This window comes from Garra rufa, chromosome 5, assembly GCF_049309525.1.
Source record: "Garra rufa chromosome 5, GarRuf1.0, whole genome shotgun sequence".
Lineage (NCBI taxonomy): Eukaryota > Metazoa > Chordata > Actinopteri > Cypriniformes > Cyprinidae > Garra > Garra rufa.
In genome coordinates this window covers 23961248-23983679 of record NC_133365.1, presented here as the reverse complement: position 1 = coordinate 23983679, position 22432 = coordinate 23961248, and the positions used below count along the sequence as shown (strand labels likewise).

At 35.2% G+C, this 22432-nt stretch overlaps 1 protein-coding gene across 2 annotated transcripts; it reads right to left on the bottom strand.

Moving 5' to 3' along the window:
* Positions 1-245: 245 nt before the first annotated feature.
* On the bottom strand, positions 246-21959 carry pja2 (praja ring finger ubiquitin ligase 2). Of its 2 annotated transcripts, none has more exons than XM_073840982.1 (9): positions 21876-21959; positions 19743-19934; positions 12773-13772; positions 10429-10611; positions 9285-9470; positions 8869-8983; positions 4381-4495; positions 3714-3829; positions 246-718 (listed from the first exon to the last, which is right to left on the bottom strand). In XM_073840982.1, exons 2-9 carry the CDS (start codon positions 19930-19932, stop codon positions 599-601), a joined length of 2025 nt encoding a protein of 674 aa, XP_073697083.1. In that variant the 5' UTR covers positions 19933-19934; positions 21876-21959; the 3' UTR covers positions 246-598. The 2 variants fall into 2 exon arrangements, with proteins under 2 accessions (XP_073697083.1, XP_073697084.1); XM_073840983.1 differs by having other exon boundaries at positions 10429-10608.
* Between the last annotated feature and the right edge of the window lie 473 nt (positions 21960-22432).

Sequence of the window (22432 nt, the reverse complement as noted above, 5' to 3'; positions counted from 1 at the left end):
GTCTTTAGGAAATGATATTGCTCCCGAAGGTGCTTTTGTGAAAACTACCTATTCAGCGGCCATCATTTGAATGATTTATACAAATATGTTTATGAAGCACAGTGAAAATATATATCGCACAGCCATTATCATTCATATCCAGCGACATGCGCTTAAATCTGGACCTTACAATGCGGCTCAGCGACTGATTTAACTCTGAATGGATATCTGGAGAGAGTTCAAGCTAGAAACCAACAAAGAAATGATTACTTGAACCAAATGTGAGCTTTTATTGAGGGATTGCGCTGGAGTTTTACTTGACATGACGTGAAAAGTTAAAGACTTGTAATTATGTTTAGCCTGGATGTACAAAAACATTTTTAATTGAAACATGAATAAATATGCTTCCTATGAATATATATATATATACGTCTTCATATTTTCTTAGAAAATAAGTTTTAGTTCGCCACATTTGGACCATGAATTGCAGCTCAAGTCACTAGGTTAATTGAAATCTGAATGCTAGTTCAGGCCGCTGCTTGCCATTTTTTTGCGAGACTGATTTTTTATTATTTCAATATTTCTTTGCGGGATGTTTTGATGGGTGTATTACTGACATTCAACACGTTCCCCCGGATGCGCTGTGACTGGATGGTGGCGTTTCTTGTTCAGTATTTATCGACGCAGGTTCGGTCACTGCCGGGGTCAGAACGTGGCGACACACTGGACATGTGCCAGACTGAAAATCAGAAAAAGACAGTATTCGGTACATATAATTATGTCATTATCATTTTTGCTCTTAAATGAATAGTACACAAAAATATTTTGTCATCATTTACTCACATTCACAGACTGTTAAAAACATACTTCTAATGAAACCTGAAAGATTACCATCCACCCATCGAAGTAAAAAAAATGGTCCAAAAGAGGGTTCACACTGGCACAAGTTGTTAGTGAATCTGGCTCCATGTGACCAAAACTTTAATTCTTCAAAAGGTTCCTAAAAACAAACTATTGCACTATATAAGAGTACAAGGGCGATTTTGGACAGGGAATAAGGACACCCTCAGATTCCAGATTTTCAAATAGTTGTATCTCAGCCAGATATTGTCCCAACGAACCATACATCAAAGGAAATCTTATTTATTCATCTTTCAGATAATCTTAATTTAAAAGAATTGACCCTTATGACTGGTTTTGTGGTCCAGGGTCGCATATATTCGTTCAAAAGTTGGGGATCAGTAAGATTTTTAATGTTTTTTTAATGTTCGTCAAGGCTGAAAAACAGTAATAGTGTGAAATATTATTACAGTTTAAAATAATCGTTTTCTATTGTAATTTTAAAATATAATGCATTCCTGTGATGCAAAGCTGAATTTTCTTCAGCCATTAGGTCAGCCTTCAGTGTCACATATTTCTAATATGCCAATTTATTATTTATTATCAATGTTGGAAACAGTTGTGCTGCAAATTTTTGGAACCTGTGATTTTTTTTTTTTTTTTCAGGATTCTTTGATGTATAAAAAGTTAAAAAGAACAGCATTTATTCAAAATAGAAATCTTTTCTAAACACTTTGGCCCGGTTTCACAGACAGAGCTTAGACTAAGCCAGGATTAGCAGATAGTTCAATTAGGATATTTAAGTAATTTTTATGAACATGCTTAGAAAAAAACATTACTGGTGTGCATCTTGAGACAAAACAAAGACACCGATATATTTTAAGATCAGTCAGTGCAAGTTTCTTTCAGTTCAAACAGCTCAGACTTACATTTTAGTCTAGGACTAGGCTTAAGCCTTGTCTGTGAAACTGGGCCTTAAAGTCTTTGCGATCACTTTTTTTTTTTTTTTTAAATCAATTTACAGGGTTTCTGCAGATTTGAAGAAGTGAAATTTAAGACCTTTTTAATACCACCTTATACAAAATTAAGACCTAAACCTGTAATGTAAATACACATTATATTACATACATATATTATATTTAATGTGTTTAATGTAAAAAGAAATGACATTTCATCGCGGTCATGAATTGTCATTATATTTATTACTATAATATACAGTGAACTTTTCATATCAGGAGACAATATTCCACACAAAATATCCCCACAAAAGTACCACATCACCGAGATTTTAGTGGTGTAAACAATTTATTCTGAAGCTATATTTTTATCCGTGTTCTATCAGCTTTTACATAAATAATTCTGCTTTTGTCCCCCTTTATAAAGACCTATTTTTTAAACTTTATAAATGTATGCTTCACCTTTCATGTCAAATTATAATTTATCAGTGAATTCTATAGAGCAGTTACCAGTCAGATGAAATAATTTACAATGCAAAAGTACAATGGCAATAAATAATGTTAAGAGATTAATGTTTTAAATAGATTTATGAATATACAAATAAGACATTTGGGGGGAGGGGGCGAAGCATACTTTTAAACATACTAAACTACCCGTAGGTGGCGGTAAGTCACTTAACGAATGAGCATTAAGTGTTTCATACAACTGATTCCTTCAAAAAAAAATTCAGAATCATTCAGAAAAATCTGTCAGTGTTGCTTGGAGAATGTGCTATACTTCTACTGTGATCCTTGTTTGGAACTATTTTCGTTGGTGAAACAGAACAAACCAGTAAATATTGTGTCTAAAAAAAAAAAAAAAAAAAAATTAACTACTTGACTAACTGTCATTAGGTCCATCAGACTTGAGATATTTTAGCGACAATGTTAGCAAAAATATTTCGATTCCATCTAATTTTCCAATCTGAATTTAAGACTTTAAGGCTTTTTATTAGGAAAAGACTTTAAGGACCCACAGACACCCTGATTTAACACATCCTTGCTAAATAAAAGTATTAAATTCTTTAAAAAAAAAAAAGAAACAGAAAAAAAGATGTACTGACCACAAACTTTTAAGTGGTAGTTTATATTGTTACAAAAGATTTCTAATTAAGTTAATTATTCTCTTCTTTTTAACTTAATATTTCATGGAAACTGTGATTCTTTTTTCAATAAAGTTAAAAAGAACTATAGAAATATTTTTTAACAATATAAACTAACATTTAAAAGTTCGCAGTCAGTTTTCATTTTCTTTTTTGAAAAAAAAAAAAAAAAACACCATTTACCAACCAAGGATGTGTTAAATTAATAAAACGTGATAGCACAGACTTATATTGTTAGAAAAGGCATAACATTTTATTTATCAAAGAATCCTGAAAAAGAATCACAGGTTCCAAAAAATAAAGCAGCACAACTATTTTTAACACTGATAATAAATCAGCACATTAAAATGATTTTTGAAGTATCACGTGACACTGACGACTGGAGTAACGACGCGGAAAATTCAACTTTGAATCCCAGGAATAAATTACATTTTAAAATATACTCACACAGAAAACAGTTATTTTGCATTACTTGTAATTTATATTACTTTTTTCTGGATTTTTGATCAAATAAATGCAGCCTTGATGAGCATAAGAAACAATAATAATAAAATAATAATAAAAATCTTACTGATTCCAAATTTTGAACAGCAGTGGATGCATATACTTTTACAATATAGTCTTTTTGGATTTTTAATGTGTGAAAGTTTTGGTTGCATGGACTTTCAATGGACGATGAAAGGATAAATGCGCAAGTCTGAATCAAAATGGGAGTAAATGATGACAGAATGTTAATTTTTGGGTAAATTAACCATTTAATTTTCTCTTTCACAAGCTCTAAGAAAAACAGCATTACCTTTCTGAGCCAGAGAGTGACACAGAGTTTATGGAACATGTGGCGGCACGGCAGCAGGGTTGCAATCTCATCTTTGACGTATTCACAACAGCAGATGGCACAGCACTGCTCCTGCTCTGCAGAACCAAAGAGAGCGTGCATGTGAATGCATGTCAAAGACTCAACTCGTAAACCTACAACACCAAACCAAATATTTAAACGCGTCTCGATCCAGTCACGCACACGTCACATCATTCATTTCAGTCATTAGGGCTGAAACTGAAGTCATTTCATGCTTTCCAAAGCAGATTTATTGCCCCAAATGCACTCAGGCCATAAAGTTGAAGTGGGACATTAGTGTGAGAGCATGATTTTCCCGGCACTCATCCAGTGTGTTGAGTTTTGTGAAAAACATTTCTCATCTGTGTTCGCATTGCACTGAAAAGAAAATACGGACGAGTACACACAAGCTAATCACTTAGACGTGATGAGTTCAGGTCTCGGTGTCTGTCAGTGTAATCTCATACACACTACAATTTCCCATCTGCAAAACTCTTCACATGGGCAGCAGTGAGACACAGCCTGTTCATAACACTCCTATAGAGCAAAGTTCTATTAAAAACCGTATACTGTACTGTAAGATACCATTATGTGCACTTTATATAGCTACAAGAAAAAGCAGGAATACCAGTGTTTTCGGCATTGACGGTGATCTGGGGTAGGCAGTCGATGATCTGTTCAGTGGCGGGGGGATGAGCCTGCTCCACATCTATAGCTAAAGACTCCAGATGAGCCAGTGCTGCCTGCAACACAACAAAACAAAACACATTAGCATATTTAATTTCCCCTGGATAAAGATAGAAGCAAGTTAATTATACATTAAGCCTTACATTGCCAGTGCGCTCTCTCATTGGCTAAAATCAACGAAGTTTGCTGGGGTTTAACAACATCAGTCCAATTTCTTATTATTGTCTTTTTGGTTAAATTAGATGGAGCATTTATTTGTATAACTTAGCTGCTCATGCAAACACAATATTTATATGGTAATGAAGAGCAGCATACATTATAAAAAGAGTACTACACTTTGATCTCATCAAGACATGAACGATAAACTAAATGACTAAGCAATTTCAATTTGACCATTAAATAAAGTGTCCAGATAATGTATTCTCAATTTAAAAAACACTTATCTTTTAAAGACTCTTAGTGACATCAAAATCTAATATAGTTAAACTGCACAGTGATGTTGCAATACAGACTACATGATTAATATAAATAAAACTGTAATCACAATATGGCTTAGTGCAATTATTAAATGGCAAAGGCTGCAATTAAATGATATAAATATTAAACACTGTTCCCCATCGAACTCCATCTTTGCCTCTGCTTGGAGTTTGGAAATGAGAAGTAATTTTCAACAAAAGAGAAGCTTTAAAGGGGTCATGAACTGAGAAACCAAAATTCCTTTGATATTTTGATCGAGGTCATTGTACTATGAAAACACCCTGTAAGTTTCAGAACTCAAAACTTTCTTGTTAGTCTAAAAACAGCTTATATTGAAGCTAATCTGCCAACAGATTGTTGAATGTGCCACTCTATGATGTAATAGTGTGGATAAACACCACCTCCGCAGAAGATGATCAGACCCTGCTTCTACATCAACGCCTGTTTAGCCCAGCTCTCCGATTCACGCATGTAGAGTAAATAACGAGAGGCGAACGCAAGTCTATGCAAAAACTAAAGGATAAAGATCTCTCTAAGATCTCTCCAAGTTGTGGAAAAAGTCTTTGCATTGCGTTCCTTCTGATCCCTTGTTAAGAAAGAGTGCGTGAAGTTTTTTTTATGAAGTTCCAGACCACATTAGTAAGAACTTGGTACTTTTGTAAACTTCATTTTACAGCGACATGGGATTTTCAGAAAGATTGAAACTAAAAGACGATGCTGTGCGTCTATATTAGATCTGACAGTAATGTCGCAACACACAAGTGTGAGTAACTTTTTATTACTATTGCTTTGTCTGTTATTACAGATCGCTTAATATGTACTGAGTATTTATGTGTTTTCGATCTAAATCACAGCAGTGTCTATCTGTGAGGAATGTAAGCTGTCAAACATATACAAGTGTTAGCCAATTATAGCAGTGAGCGTTTACAGGGGTTAAAGTAAATAAAAATCCTGAGCCTGAACATATTTTTTTTTAGGGGGGGGGGGGCATTCTTGAGTGCACTCGTTCAATCCCACAACGCATTGCAAAAACGAGTGTACAACCGATGAACACTCAACAGCTAGAGATAACCCATAATGCAGTGGTTCTCAAAGTGGGGGGCGCATGAGTATTGCAGGGGGGGGGGGGCGCGGGCCATCAGCAGAAAAATAAATGTAAACAGCCAAAGGACGTAATGAACGGGAGATGGATCGGTGTGTGAAAGAGAAGAGAAAACCATAGATGAATTAGCACAGACCCAGGCAGGGGCTGGTCATTCAAAAACTCAATGCAGGGCTTCAAAGCTGCATTTATTGTCTACAAGACTAAGAAAGAACTGTGTTGTTTATGTTTTGCTATTTATACTGTAGATTCTTTAAAAATAGAGAAAATAAACATCTTCTTCATGTACTCATATTTTAATTAATTCCTGTCCCTTGCTTAAGGCGTAAAATAAATATAAAAAAGGCTTTCAGAATCAGCCCATTTGCTTGTAAAACATCTGCAACCAGAATCAGCCATGAAGAATCAAGATCGACACATTACTAAAAATAAATTGGGTGCTCCTATATTTTTTTGTGCTCAAACTTTTTTTTACGTGGTAGCACTGTAAAAAAAAGTTAATTTCAAGCCCTGCTATGCCTTAGGACAGCATGAATCCTACAAAAAAAATATATTAATAAATAAATAACATAGAGAATTATAATAATAACAGTTATTCTCCCTGTGCTATTTTTTTTAATTAAGCTATTTTATTTCAAGTGTTGCATGTGTTTTTCTCCTGTGTTTTTTTTTTTTTTTTTTTTTTGAACTAAGAAAGCATTAATTTTTCATTAAGCTTAGTAAATTATTTAAAAATCATTTATTAGTCTTAGGTGGGATAGGTATTTTTGGGAGGGGGGCGCCAGATTTCTTTTAAAGGTTTAAAGGGGGGCGCGACCAAAAAAGTTTGAGAACCACTGCCATAATGCACTGTGAGAGTCACGTGCCGATTGAATTCACGATCCGCGTCTCACCAGAAGATGGCGCCCGCAGCTGAATCATCCATCCGTTCATTTCACAATGCGCTCGTCCACTGCGTATTACAGCGTACAACAGTTACACGTTCATTGTGAATTGATTATTAAATTGTTTAACTAGGGTTTATACATAATTTCCGTGACAGAGTTCAAGATAAATCATTTAATCTTACTACTGGAGCTGCCCATTTGAAATGATTAAACAGTTAACACACTATGCAAAAGCGGCAGTCCTTCCGGTGCCCTTAGTGTCCGAATTCACTCACTCGTTTTCATTCATTCCTTCAAGTGAACTGAATGAGTGGACTAATGTAGGAAATAGGGTATAGGGGGCGGTTTCGGATACAGCCTAAATCATGACGAGCAAGCACTTTCTTACCGCTGCTGTAGCTTCCTCGAGCAAATCGTGCAGAAATAAGCCCCGGGCTCTCTTAGTTTCTTGCACCAACTGCCAAAAGGCTCGCCATGATCTCTACTTTCTTCAATCCACGTCCAGCGCCAATTAATTTTGAGTCCTTTTACTATTGCTAGGACATCATCCCCAGGCTTCATAAACTTGCGCTCCATTTTTTTTCCTCTGACAACGCTAACGTGACATTGACGTATGGGTGTCAATCATACTGTGTTGCAAGGACCCGCCCTTCTGTGCTTCTGATAGGCTTGTAATGTTAGTTAAGGCTGCGTTCCTCTCATATGATTGGTAGGTGAAATAAATTGTCTCGAAAATATTGCAAGTGCGCAGGCTCTAAAAATATATATATATTTTTTCTCTCACGGCCGCACGCCGGAGATCCGGCACGGTGCCGGAATACTTTAAGCCCTGCGTTTACTAGAAAATAGCCTATTTTGAGTTATCCGGAAGTGCGGCCATATTGGCGATACTCAGATGTAAACAACAGCATATATTGCATGGTTAATGTACTACTGAATACACTGTTCTGCTAATTTATGCCGTCTAAACATGAATAAATCACATACAGAAGTTTTGGCCAACCACAAACACCTTTTGTTCCTCAGACAGTTTTTTGCACACTTCTTGATTAGTTACTTTTGGCAGTCTATAGTATGTGTTTACATAGTCTACAGTCTATGTTTATCCTGGTCCGATCAATTGGTACAGCTTAAAATGTTTTATTCAGTTTAGTGCCGCCAATATGGCCGACTGAAAATTTAATACAATTTGAAAATTAAATACAATTTGAATTAATAATAAATTAATAAACTATTTTTTGGCAAATAAACTGAGGTTTACTGTTAAAATTAATAAAATATAAGAAGAATTGTATGAATATTCCTTTAGAAAGGGTTTAATAATTGTCTTATTTTATACTACAATTAAGTGGTTAATCTGGTTGTAATATTTATTTTTATCATTTAATGGTTTTATTTTAAATTTGATAGAAAATGGAATATATAAAGATGTACATTATACTGTACAAAAGTAATATAATTCTGTTACATGTTAAAGGGGTCCTATTAGTACTTTTTCACTATTTGAATTTTAGCCAGTGTGTGGTGTGCATGTTTGGGCATAAAGTTACAAACAAGTCCACTCCAAAAGGAGATATTTAATTTTTTTTAAAAATCCCTTTTCAAGAACTATAACAAATGGACTTCTTTTGACTACAACGTTTGTTTTCCGGATGTCACAACGTGGTCTATTAGAATATAATTCAAATAAATCTCGCCTACGGAAATTCGAATCGTTGGCAGGTGGGGAGAGACGAGGTGGGGGATTAGCCTAACTTTAGCAATGTAGCATGGACAGCCGCTTCTGGGATGCTTCATCAAGCGTCAAAAAAAAAAAAAACCTCATTGAAAGTTTGGTAGTTTTACATTTGAAAATTAAGACATTAAAAGAGCCATGAATATTAATTAAATTAAATATAACAAACAAAACAAAACACACAATTCGGGTGCAACCCAAGTTTATGCAACAGGGCAGCTCCCTCACCTCCATAGCCTGAGCAAGGCGCTCCTCTAATGCCATGTAAGTGAGGAGCTGGGAATGATCCACATAAGAGATTGCTTGAGCCATCCCAAAACCATCACCAAACTCATCCAGGAACCTGAAAAGCAAAGGACTTTAAAATACAGCTTTACTTTCTTAGTCGGCGTTTCACACAATCAAAATAGTTCTTATTGTAATATATGACAGTAAATACATTTAATTAACATTTTAAATATTTAAGGCATGCATCTATGGGGTGAATCTCATGAACATGTCACATTTCACCCCAAATTTTTTCTAAAATTCTAAAACTTCCATACAGTTTAAGTAACTTCTTTCTTTTTTTCGAAGATTTATAGGGACATGTTCTAAACATGTTTCATGAGATTTCGTTAAAGCATAACATGAGGTTTATTGACCTCCATTCTGTGTCCAGGTCTTCACTCATGCTGGAATCATCCTCTAGGTTATTGTTGCCATCCAGGATAAAGAGGCCAGGGTGCACAAACTGACTGACACCATCAGGGTCTTCATCACTGCTGCTGCCCGAATCCTCATTATACATAAGCCAGGGGATCTCGCCCTCCTCCAATGGGGTCTGCTCCCTGAAAAACATCGCATACAGGAAAGTAGAAAAAAGGAACACTTTTACATTATTAAATGTTTAACACATTTAAATTAATCTGATGTTGCATTCTGTTCCAGGTGACCAAAGATGCAGGAATAATAGCAGCAGCACATGTGTTGGTGTTCAATGTGTACAACACTGCAAAAGACAGACTCATTTGTCAGTAAATGTTGGAAAAAATCCTAATGGCCAATTTATTAATTAAGTCCAGATAAGCGGCCTACCCAGACAACATTTTATTTATGCCATATGGGATCGTGCGAGCCTAGTTAACTCGACACATCATGCAATAAAATGTAATCTGTAAGGCAGCTCACTAAGCTTTCATAAATACTGCTGTAAAATTAACATCGAGTACGATTAGGTTAATTTTTATAGATGAACAAAGAGGAAAAAGCCACAAAAAAAAAGTGACAGGCAGTGGTCTGCAATATCTAAATAATGTCAAAACTTTGCCGTGTTTTATGATAATGATGGCTTTCTCACTGATGTTTGTTCCAACTGGCAAGTGATTCTTTTTGGAATGCTTTAAAAAAAAATGTTAATTTGGCATGACAAAATGCATTAAAATAAATGATTTACTGCCATTAAAAAGCCACTTAAACTTAAGGTCATGCATTTCCATATTAATTTTCATAGTCAAAATGAAAACAATTACCAAAACGTCTAAAGCACCTAAAACCTAAACCCCTGCAGAGTTTATCTTCAACCCTAATAAAACACACCTAATCCAGTTAATCAAGTCCTTCAGACTTATTTAAAAACTACATGGTTTGTGTGTAGCAGGGTTGGAACTAAACTCTGCAGGGCTGAGTAAAACACCAAAAATCATTAGAAATACTAGCCTTTGTCAATAAGGGGGCAGCTGAATAATGAATTTTTTTAATTACTCAGCATTACTAAAGTGTAGAGTTTGTTAGAGGATGTGTGCTTACTCTAAAGCGAGGTTAAGAGAAGGCACTTCCTCCAGACTGCTGCTGCTACTGCTGCCAGGCGGTTCATCCATGCCAGGCAGAGTCTCCCAGCTTTCTTCACTTGTGCACCTCTCCTTCTCCAGTCCCGAGTCAGATGTCCAGGAGGCCGACCACTCGCCCTCGCTGTATTCTGAGCTGCTGCTGCTAAGAAGAAAAAAAAAAAGGAGTAGGATACACGCACAAACACACGTGAGCCCACCTCGTAAAAGTCAATCTAATCCTCTTAGCTGAAGAGCCTTAGCATGCAGAATGAGCACCCACTGAGCGCACCTTTGGCACCTCACTCATTTCCTGCTGAGTGTATACCTTATCAAGCATTCACAGTAAATGCCCAAGCTCATCCTTGACTTCAATGATGAGGATTTTTTTAAACAAATAGGCTGTCAAATAGAGCTTGAAACTCAAAGTTAAAATGTTTTTTTTTTCTTTTTTAACAAAGGATCAATGAAAAGAGGGACTTAACCTTCAGAAAATGAGGTTTGTCCACTTGACTTTGAATTTCTGTAACTTTTAACTAATCTAAAAGCCTGATTTGGGCAATTTTGTAATTTTAAATAACACGAAATAAGAATAAACAATACTTCTACAGCATTTAATAATCTTAATGTTAATTTCAGAATTTACTAATGCATTATTTAAGTCACAAGTTGTTTGTTAACATTAGTTAATGCACTGTGAACAAACATGAACAAGCAACAAATGACTATCTGTATTAACTTAGATTAACAAAGATGAATAAATAGTGTAATGTTTTGTTCATCGATCTTTCATGTTAGTTAATACATTAACTAATGTTAACAAATGACACCTTGTTTGTAAAATGTTACCAAAAAATATATAAAATGGTATAAATGTACATGTAAATATGTATCTTTAATATATTTTTGTCACAGGGTTTAATTGTTGAGCTCGACAAATACATTCAACAATTCAAGTGATATAAAAACTGAGAAAACCAAATAGTGAGTATTTACTTCCTACCATGCTATAGAAATATATCTATTATCACAAAATAAGCAACAGGGTGGGACCTAAATATTATGCTTTTGTTTATTAGAATTAAAAGGATTGTTCACCCAAAAGTGAAAAGTCTGTCATGAATTACTCACCCGCATGTCGTTCCAAACCCATAAGACTTTCATTCTTCTTAGGAACACAAATTAAAAGATTTTTGATGAAATCCGAAAGATTTTCATTTTTGGGTGAACTATTCCTATAAAAGTAAAAAATATGCTTTTCTACAACTGAATCACATTATTAAATGTATTAAGTTTGGGCCATTAAGAATTGTACTTATTTATTTTTTGTTAATTCATACCTTTATTCAGCAAGGTCACATTAAATTGATCAAAACTGACAAAGAAGACTTAAAATGTGCAAAATATTTCTATTTCAAGTATTACAGTTTGTACTATAATTTTGGTTAAAGAAATGCAGCCTTGGTGAGAATAAAAGACCTTTTTCAAAAGAATTAAACAAATAACCAACCCCAAAATCTTTTTCAACAATAGTGTGATAGTAATGGAAGTAAACCTTTAGATGTTATAAACTATGTAAATAAAACGAATGTAAAAAAAGAGATTGTGACATAAACGTGCCCTAATTGTGTAAAGCGCAATAGTATAACCACTAGAGTCTTGTTACACCAACTGTGTTGTATTGACCACTTTCTATACATTCAAACCAAAATTTATTTAGACACCTTCAACATTTCTCACATTATCACAGTTTATTCACTATAGTTTAGAAAATGGTAATAAAATATGAAAAGAACTCATAGTTAAACTGTGTCAGAACAAACTCATCTTGATAATGTCAGTTAACTTTGAATGAAAGGTATGTAATGGATTACAATCAACCAAACATTCAGACAACTGTTAGTATGACAGTATTTACACAACTCTCAATACTTTGTTGACCAATTACCAAGCAATACTACATTTTGTTCAGTCTGTGGTGTAAAAGGGCATATTAGCAATTAAAGAAAAAACACTTAAGCAAAACATGTTCAATTTTTGGTCCCAGATTTTTATCAATTTTACTGGTAGTCCACTGTATGAAGAATTTTTGGGTATAATGTGTCAAAGTTCACTTTATTTTGCTGTCCTCACTTACATAAATTAACTATAGTGCTCGCACCCACTAAAAAAAATACCAAAAACTATATCTGGTGTCAATTTTTGGTTTGACTGTATATTAACGCACATACAGTATTTTTATATATTCTATATTTTATATACATAATTACTCTGTACAAACACATTTTAGCGCAATAAATTAAATTAAGATACATGCTATACTGTACCTTTCATCACCCTTTGTAGATGGGTCACATTTCTCTCCAAAATTCTCCAGATCTTCCCAGATCTCATCATCATCGTCATTCTCCTCTTCTACTTTGGCAATATCATCATCTTCATTTGTCCTCTCCTCAGAGTTGAGGTCACTCAAGGCCATGGGTGGAAAGTCAAAGAGGAACTCGTTTTTAGGGCTTGTTTGTGCGAGCAAACCCGGAGGTGCAGAGCCACACTTGCTTCTGCCTGCTAAGCCTGACAAATGGCTTACTTCCTCTTTTTCCGAACGTTTCCTCCTTTCAAGGTGAGTCTCGCTCGTCTGTTTGCGGATCTTTGGCCTCACGACCATTTCGGACTGAAATGTTTCTTCAGGGTTGGTTTTTCCTGTGCTTTCATAGGAAGCGGGTGCAGAGCTGGCCGTAACCTCGTGACATTTTGGAGCTTGGTCTTCGTCAACCAACAATGGCCTAACTTTGCTTTTTGCTTTTACAGTTCTTTCAAAATCTGGTACCGCACAGCAAAGGTCTGTTGAGCTTTTAGAGGGTGCTATTTGCACTGAACGTTTACTTATTTTTGAAAATACATTAGGATGCGAATCATCAAGCGAATTTCCACCCAATTCACAAATACCATCAAGTCTCTTCTGAGCAGCTTGAGAAGGATTCAAACTCAAGTCGTCCTCCTCAGCGCCACTACTGTCAGGCTCATAAGCATCAATGTTGATGTAACTCAGAGCTTCCGGGATGGGCTTGGGGTCTTCACTGATAGGCCACACTCTAGCCTGTTCACTTTTTTCCATACCAGAATAATATTTTCTGTCATGTGGCACAACCTGGTCACTCTTTGGTCTCTTAAAATGGTTCGAGGGTGCTTTTGTGACTCTACACAATGATGACTGCCTGCTGCTGTGGCCCTCCTGATTTGATGGTGCGTTTAACTGAGGGCGCACTGAATTTGTGCATGCTGTCGGGAGGATAGTCTGAAGCACTGAAGAAATCTTGCCCTTTGAAGCTAGAGGAAACATATTTTAGTTATTACTCGTTCTCCATCACTGGATGCAAGATAATTATTTTGTATATAAAAATTAAGTGTATATGCGCTATAGAATGAATGTGAACAAATAATAAAATAATATAATAAATATAAAATAAAAACTATTTTTAGAAACATTAAAATTCTTTGCATTGTTTATGACAATTACATTTACCCAAAATTATCATTACTGTAATAAAAAAAAGTGACCTTGGACCACAAAACCAGTCATAAGGGTTATTTTGTTTTAAATTGAGATTTATACATAATTTCAAAGCTGAATAAAAAAAAAAAAAAAAAATATCTAAATATTAAGGGAAAGAAAAAAATGCCTTTAAAGTTGTCTAACTGCAGTTCTTAGCTATGCATATTACTAAAAAAAATTAAGTTTTGATATGTCTATAGTAGGAAATTTACAAAATATCTAAAGAAAAACCAATAATTTTCATCTATACAATGGTATTGTTAGCTATTACTACAAATATACCTGTGCTACTTATGAAAAAATCAATTTGTCCAGAAAATATTTTATTAATTATAATTATTTAATAAATTACCTTAAAAATACTTTTAAAAATGGCAAATTAAAGGAAGTGCAATAAATGCTATTGTGAAGTACAATTAAACATATGGCACAATGCAAACAATTTATTTTTATGAGAGAAAAAAAATAAAATTCCTCACTGAAGTTAATTAAAATGTAAATTTTGAGTAAGACACAGTTTACATGTGCTTAATTGCCATGAAAAAAAAAATCTTACTGGTTCTAACACAACAGGCTTCATTTTCTTTATGAAAGATATACAATAGTTTTTTTATATTTGGTTTTGGGGTGAAATATGACCTGGGCATTTTTTGACAAGTCACTCTATAAAAACAGAAGAAACCAAAAACCATTTTAAACTACTTTCTACCCACCCTCACCATCCTCAGATATTTGCATAATAAAGTCAGAAGGTCTCCTACAGGGTTTTCATCTACACCTTTTAAAGGTGATGAATGCTTCACTCTAAAGCAGAACAACCCACACGCGCATATTTCAGCTCTTGAAAATCCCTGTTACATTCCCAATATTTCAAAGCTGTTTATTCACCATGAGAACCTCAATCTCAAAATCTTAAAATCCATTCCTCCACTTCTGTTGCTCACAGATTTACAGGACGTGTTTGCTGAAGTTTGTAATTTTAATACATTAAACACATACAGATATTGCTAAATGAATTTCCAGGACTTTCAAGCATTTCTTTTAGATTCTAAAGGACTTTAATCAGAGATCTCACTTATCAAACAATGTCTTAAATAAATAAAAATATATGCTAATAATCAAAAATGGAAAAAAATTAAGTGAAGCACATGCAAAGTGTCACTACTAAAGTATTACAAAGTATACTACACTTTTACTATAGTAAAACTTAGTGTTGGGTTCGAGTCCACCAAAGCTGAGTCTGAGTCTTTAACCAACTGAGTCCAAGTCGAGTCAGAGTCCAAAATGGGACGAGTCGGACTCAAGTCCGAGTCCAAATGGGTCAAGTCCGAGTCCAACTAAACACTACTGTTTGTCAGTATCTTAACCTTGTTCTAACATTTACAACTAGAATAAGGCAATGACAATTTAAATGTGACAAAACCAAACATCTATTGCACATTGCCATTTTGATTTCACACCATCTCATAATTAGTGTCCTGCTCAGCAAACCTAAAGTCATGTAACAGACTTAGGTTTGCTGAGAATGTGAAAAATTATAGGACAGGACTTGACTTTATTTTTTGTTATATAGTAAATGTATAAATTCAATTGGATGGGTAGGAAGCTCAGTGAATGAGACCTGAGCAGAAGAAAACGCACCTCTTATCTCTGATTGTGGCTGTGTGTGTTTTGGGTTTTATATGGCGAATGGTTAGACCTTAGACAGGGTAGATGGCATTTTCCATTTTTTTTTTGGATGAAAATGAGGCTGTGAGGATTAATGACAGTTTTCAAGTAGCAGTCTATGGAAGCCATGGAATAAAGAATAAAAAAAAAAGGTAAATTTCAGTTTATATTTCAAAATTCTGAATTTATTTTCACAATTCCGAGATTATATTCTTATTCGGGCAAGAAAAGACATTCTCCCTTTTCCCCTCAGCTCAAAATCATGAGTTTATATTCCACACTTCTGGCTTTTTCCCCCTCAGAACTGACAAACTCGCTATTATTGAGTTAAATTGAGTTATAAAGTCCAAAATACAACATATATAAAAAAAAAAACATCAGAATTGTGAGAGTAAGTAAAACATCCTCATGACGGAAAATAAACAGTCTAATAAGTAATTACAAGCAAAAGAATAAAAAAAATAAATTAATCAAAACACAAATCAAATAGTTTTATACGTTTTTCATATAGTAAAGGCTACCACAGAAATAGCCTACTACAAACAAGCAATAAATGCAAAAATAAAACACTCAATCTTCACTGTATACATTATATATGGACGATTCTTATTAAAGTTATTAAACTGCTTCAATCAAGAGCAGCGAGTGATTTTCTCTTTTTCTTTTGTTGTTTGATTATGACGCAGTCTGCGGCAGCAGGTTTACGCTGCTGTCACTTTAAGACCGGACGCACAGATATATTTTGACACATCTGTATTTCTCCAAACTGTTCCAAGTTCACAAAGTTCACAGTTGACAAAACCAACTGCATTTTTACATTACTTTTTGTGTAAGTGTGTAGCAATAACATGCAAAAGAGAACTTAAAGGTTGTATCAGCGATTTCTACAGTGTTCCAACCAATCAGCGTCAGGGGTTTGGTGTTGTGGACTTTCGCTCCGCCTCCCTCACATCCCAGCACCAGTAGGAAAGTCCACAACACCAAACCCCTGACGCTGATTGGTTGGAACACTGTTTGTTTATCTGTGGAAAGGTTGGTAGTGCCGATTGTTTTTTTTTTTGGCATATCTCGGACCCTAGGCTGACCAGAGAGACGCGTTTTTTTTTCACAGACAATTTATGGGGCAGGCAGCGAGCGGATTGTGAAGAAAGGTCAGCTGAATTTGACACTTTATGTTTCAGGCTAGAAATCGCTGATACAACCTTTAATTCAGCATTCACAAGCTGACTGCGCTTTCAGTGAGCACGCTTTGGGTGTGTGTTTGCACAGAAACCCGCAGGCTTTCAAGTACAGTACTAGCAAGACTTTTAAACACGTGCGAATACTGAATGTCATTTCGTAATAATGCATCAAGTCAGTGAAATTTTCGTCAACTGTCTCTGGACTCGGCAATAATTCCTGAGTCCGAAATGCATCCGAGTCCGCTAAAAATTGTACTCGAGACTTGAAAAAATTCCGAGTACCACAACTCCAGTAAAACTTGCTTTCTTTTTTCTTCGTTTAAAAAAAAAACTGGCTTAATATTTTGATGTTTTTTTACTGTTTAAGGGAAAAAATATATACATATATATTTTTTGCAAAAATCGCAAGTCCCAAACTGAATCAAATCTGAATCCAATGATTTGCAATCCACATTCTGAAGTCCCGAACTAAATAATGATTTGCAAACCATCATTTCAGGTTGCACAAAAGGTTTAGACTAGGTCTAAAAATTAGTCAACTCATTATTATTATTTTTTTCAGACCTCTTTTTCTTTTTTCTTTTTTTTACTTTCGGTTACATAAAAAAAAAAAAAACAACAACAACAACTTACGTCTTATATTCTGAATTTAACTTAAACTAATCTGATTACCCCTTAGTTAACTGCTAGTTGGTCAAACTGGTTCTTAAGACACTGTCTTAACATAGAGGCCAAGTTTATGGAACTAACCCCAGGACTCGGAGCACAGATTGTAAAATCATTTAATTTATATTGGGACTTCAAATTGCGTATCGCTAATTATTTGAATTGAATCATTGAATCGTGAATCATAATCAAATGATTCACGATAAGCGATGTGAAGTCCCGACCCAAGTTAAATGATTCTGAATCCACTTTGAAGTCCCGATCTAAAACAAATGATTCATCACATGCAATCTGATTGGAGCACTTCAAAACAGTGAATAATTTTGTGATGCAATGGTTAACTGATTCAGTTTCAAAAGCTCAATTTTTTTTTATCATTACAAGCCATGTCGAAATTCAAGAATAAATGGCTCTTTTAAATTTTATATGTTTTTTGCTAGTGAATCACTTGAAATGAATGATCGAAGTCACGACTTCAGAATCAATCAGAGCGGTTCCAACGTAAATGACTTAGCTCGCTAGTTTTACGTTATTATCTGAAATAGCGAAAAAGGTATGATGTTTTTAAATAGAGTAAATTTTGTGGAAATGTGTGCTTATTAAAAAATTAAACACTTATTTCATAGATAAATTTTCAATAAATCAAGCACTTTTTCCAAGCACCTCTTCGGGAACATTGCTATTTTCAAGGATTTTCCAGGCCTTAAATTTCAAGAAGTCAAATTCAAGTATTTCAACCACTTTAAGGACCTTGTACAAAACCTGATTATTAGAATACAATATTTTTATATAATATTCAACTATAAGCAAGCCATATTTAAGGTAATTTCCAGAATTATCTATAAAAAAAACAAAAAAAAAAAACTTTATTTAATTTTATAATACTTTATTTGCGCAAGTATTGCGAAATGACGGCATTTCCGTTAACCAATGTTATGTGACTGAAACAATTTTTTGCTCTCGCAGTAAGTCATGGTAACGGATTTTTGTGGGATTTTGGCTAGATTTAATCGAACGTGACCTGCAAATGCAAATAAACGTTTCCATTGCTGTTTTGCGAAATATTCCTTTTTCGAATTGCCTGAAAAACAACCTCATGCAAGCATAAAAACTTTTTTTTTTTGCTATATATAGGAATTTTTGCGCAAATAACGCATTTTCATTAGGCGTATTTTCAATTCGCGCAATTTAAAGGGTGATGGAAATGCAGCTAGTGGCACTTTCAAAACACTGTCTTGTTAGTTTGGGCTGATTTTGGGGTGGGACTATCAGTTTTTCAACCAATAACAGTCATTAATTTTGCAAATCTGTTTTAGACATTCATGGTGAGAAAATTACACGCTTGGGCTTTAATGTTGAGTAACTCTTTAGTTTCATCATCCACTAAGGGTTTTCATCACCAGCTGATACCAGTGGCGATTTCTTTAAGACTGCAAGGGAAGCTCAGCTTCCCCTATAATGTCACAAAATTAATGGTCAAATTACGTACTATTGTATTAATATTTTATTGACTAAAAATGCGTTAGAAAACGTTCATCTCAAAGACGAGTTCGTTCAGAATCAATTAGATATAGCAGGTCGGCTGACTTGATTTTCTTCTCATACATTCCCGTAGCGTCACAGTGCATTTCCCCATTGAAGCCCAGCGTCCATTGACTTCAATGGGGCTGCTTTGAACGTTTTTTTCAGTGCTTTGAAACTAGACGGTCATTGGATAAACGCTGCGATTATGTCCCGCCCACGGACGCTCAGCGTCTCTGGGGGTGAATGAGGAGTGGGCTGGCCTGGACGCTGAGCTTCTGCGTGATGATTGGAAGGTCTGTCGAAAGATTCCATCTCCTTTTGACTGACAGCGATTTTGTACTATAAGGAATCACTGAAGCTATTCGCGCTCAGTCCCATCGTGGATTTCTCAAGTTCAGTCGAAATAAAAACTGCTGCAACCTATTTCTTTATATTTGCTTGGCGAAATTGCTTGATTTTCATCATACATTTCACACAATTATACACCACATTCCTTGTTTCACTTTTACTTTTTTTTTTTAGATCGTTCATTCATTCATTCATTCATATAGTAGGCTAGTTGGTACGACAGGGTCACAGACCATTTTCTTGAAAAGGAACGTAGGGCAGAATTTACTTTTAAATAAATAGACAATTTTATGATGTAGGCCGAAAATGAGCTTCCCCTATTTGACAGACCAGTAGCCGCCACTGGCTGATACGTACCCACTGCTGGGTTCTTCTGACTACTCATCCTCTCCATGTTTTGACAGTCCACAGTGGATGCGACCCTTTGTTTATCTGTAACTGGACGGAAACTGATATACGCGTGTCTCCGGCCGTACCTCCTGCCTGAGATGGTCTGGTATCCTCCTGCTGGTTTGGGCCACGCAGACTTGCCTGCTTCCTGACCCATTCCTATGGGAAACACAAGTATAAATTCAGAAAATACAAAGAGAACTTTTAACTATACTGCTGTCTACATCAATGCAAGATGTTTATTATAAGTGTGTGCTGCATTTATGTTGTCTGCTCTAAATATTCCAGCTCTTTGAAGTCAGATAGACTCTGATTGCCTGTTAAATGTTTTTATTGGTCATCAGTTGAAATAGAACTAGAACAATTAATTAGAACAATTATTATAACGTTACAGTTAGAATTACAGTTATCATCTTTGGTGTGGACAGGCCTTAAAAGGTTAATTCACTGCTGACAGGACAGGCTTTTCATAATTCTTGGCAGTGTATACAGAAAGTTTTTTTTTTTTTTAATTGGTGCTCTAGGACAACATAAAACTGAAAAAAAACAGCTGTTGTGCTTTTTTTTTTTTTGACAAAAACACCCATAATTCACTTTTGACTTTGCCCCTGCTCTTCTGTTGATCCAATTCTCCATGGGCGAGAATACGAGAATTTTAACAAAAGCCCTAGAGTTGATAATGCCAGATGAAATGTTTTGATTCATCTGGTGGACTTCTGATGACAAATAAATGGGATATGGGTGCAGGTAACACAAAGAAAGAGTGCACATTTTTTTCACTTAAATATACTGACACTGTAACAATAAAAGTTCCACTTTGTAAAGAAGTTCACTTCCAGACCCTTCTTCCTCGACTGGGATCGTTTAGAGCCCTTTGAAGCTGCATTTAAACTACATTTTAGAGGTATTAAAAGTTCACTACATGGAGAGAAATCCTGAAATGTGTTCTTCAAAAACATATTTTCTTTATGACTGAAGAGAGAAAGCCATGACCATCTTGGATGAGAAGGGGGTGAGTAAATTATCTGTAAATGTTTGTTCTGAAAGTGAACTTCTCCCTTAAGTTCATTGTTCAAAAGGCACTTTAATCATTGAATTATTGTTAAATTAATTAAATTATAATATTTCCTGTAGCGAAACCATTATACATGATCTTTTTGTTCTCTTTTTTGCATTTTGACTTCTGCACTTAGTCTAGCACCTCAGCCTTGTGGTACTGCGAATATTGTTGACTCGAGTACAATGAATTGCTTGTGATGTTCCTCATTTGTCACTTTGGATAAAAGCATTGGCTTAATGATCAAAAGTAGCACTGTAAATGAAAATACACTGAGGTGCGACTCCTGATACATCAAAGTACACACTTAACCCACACATGTAAATATTGCATAGTCAGTGTTTTATGCTACATAGGCCTGAAACAAAGAAGATTCAATTCTTACCAATTCTCCATCTTTGATGCATAAATGCAGCAGTCTTTTAAGTATAGGTTCAATCCCTTTATTAAACATCCAGTTTAGGTCAAGGAACCTCTACTAATGAATCATGGGTGGTAAATATAGGAACTATCCCAAATGTGCAATGCAGTGCTACTCCAAGACCAGGATTAGGAAGAATTAAAGCTTTCTAACCTATGACAGATCACATTAATGCTGATCAGAGTAAGATCACGACAGTTCTTTAACACTACTTGATCATTACCCAACACTGTTATGTTATTGTTGTCATCGTAGTTTGCAGCAAACACATCACATCCGTCAACAATACGCATTAAAGCTGCTTAACATATGCTATCGCTTATCACGTTACGTGGAGATATATCATTACAACAAATGCAATATACAGCCCTCAGAACAGATTTTTATCTAAAGAAACACGCAAATCTCGTGACTCACATGCTCAATTGCATCAATTTAGTGGAATACGGGCCCTGATACAAGTTTAGCGCAGCTAACAAGCTAACTCATGTTTGTCGACAGGCGCTGCTGCTTCAGGGTGTTGATTATAATGTCTGCCGACGCCTTTATTCCGCTAAATTCACGTAGAAAAGTCAAACAATGTTTTAGTTTAGGAAATGTGTCATCTAGTAACCAACAGTACCTGTATTCCTGGACGTCTCCCGTGTCACAACTAACTCTGCGAACGTCACCACGAAACTTAAGATTCACGTGACACATGCTTGCCAATCAGCTGCAAGTATCATTGTCCGTATTATAATCGGGTGCAGCTAGGCAGCTGTAAACCAACTGCAACACCACGTGTGCAATTTAAAGCCCACCTGGAAAAACAGAAAGCAGGCGGGGATAGGATAAAAAGGGGTGGAATGTTACAAGACGGGACAGGGCAGGGTAGGATAGGATCAGACAGGGTGATACAATGGAAATAAACAAGTGTTTCGGCAGACACCGGAAATACAAGTTCAGGTTTAGTTAATTGTGTGAAACTGAAAAAGGAATTGATTTCCTATGATATTTTGCTAGGTGCTTCATTAAATATTAAGTGAATGTGTGTAGACCAGGAAATAATTTTATGTTTTTATTTATTTATTTATTTATTTATTTATCACAGGCTGTTAAATCAGCACTGCTAAACAAACAAACCCTGAACACCACACATTAGAAACCTAATGATTGAAGGAAAAATGGTGCACAAAGAAA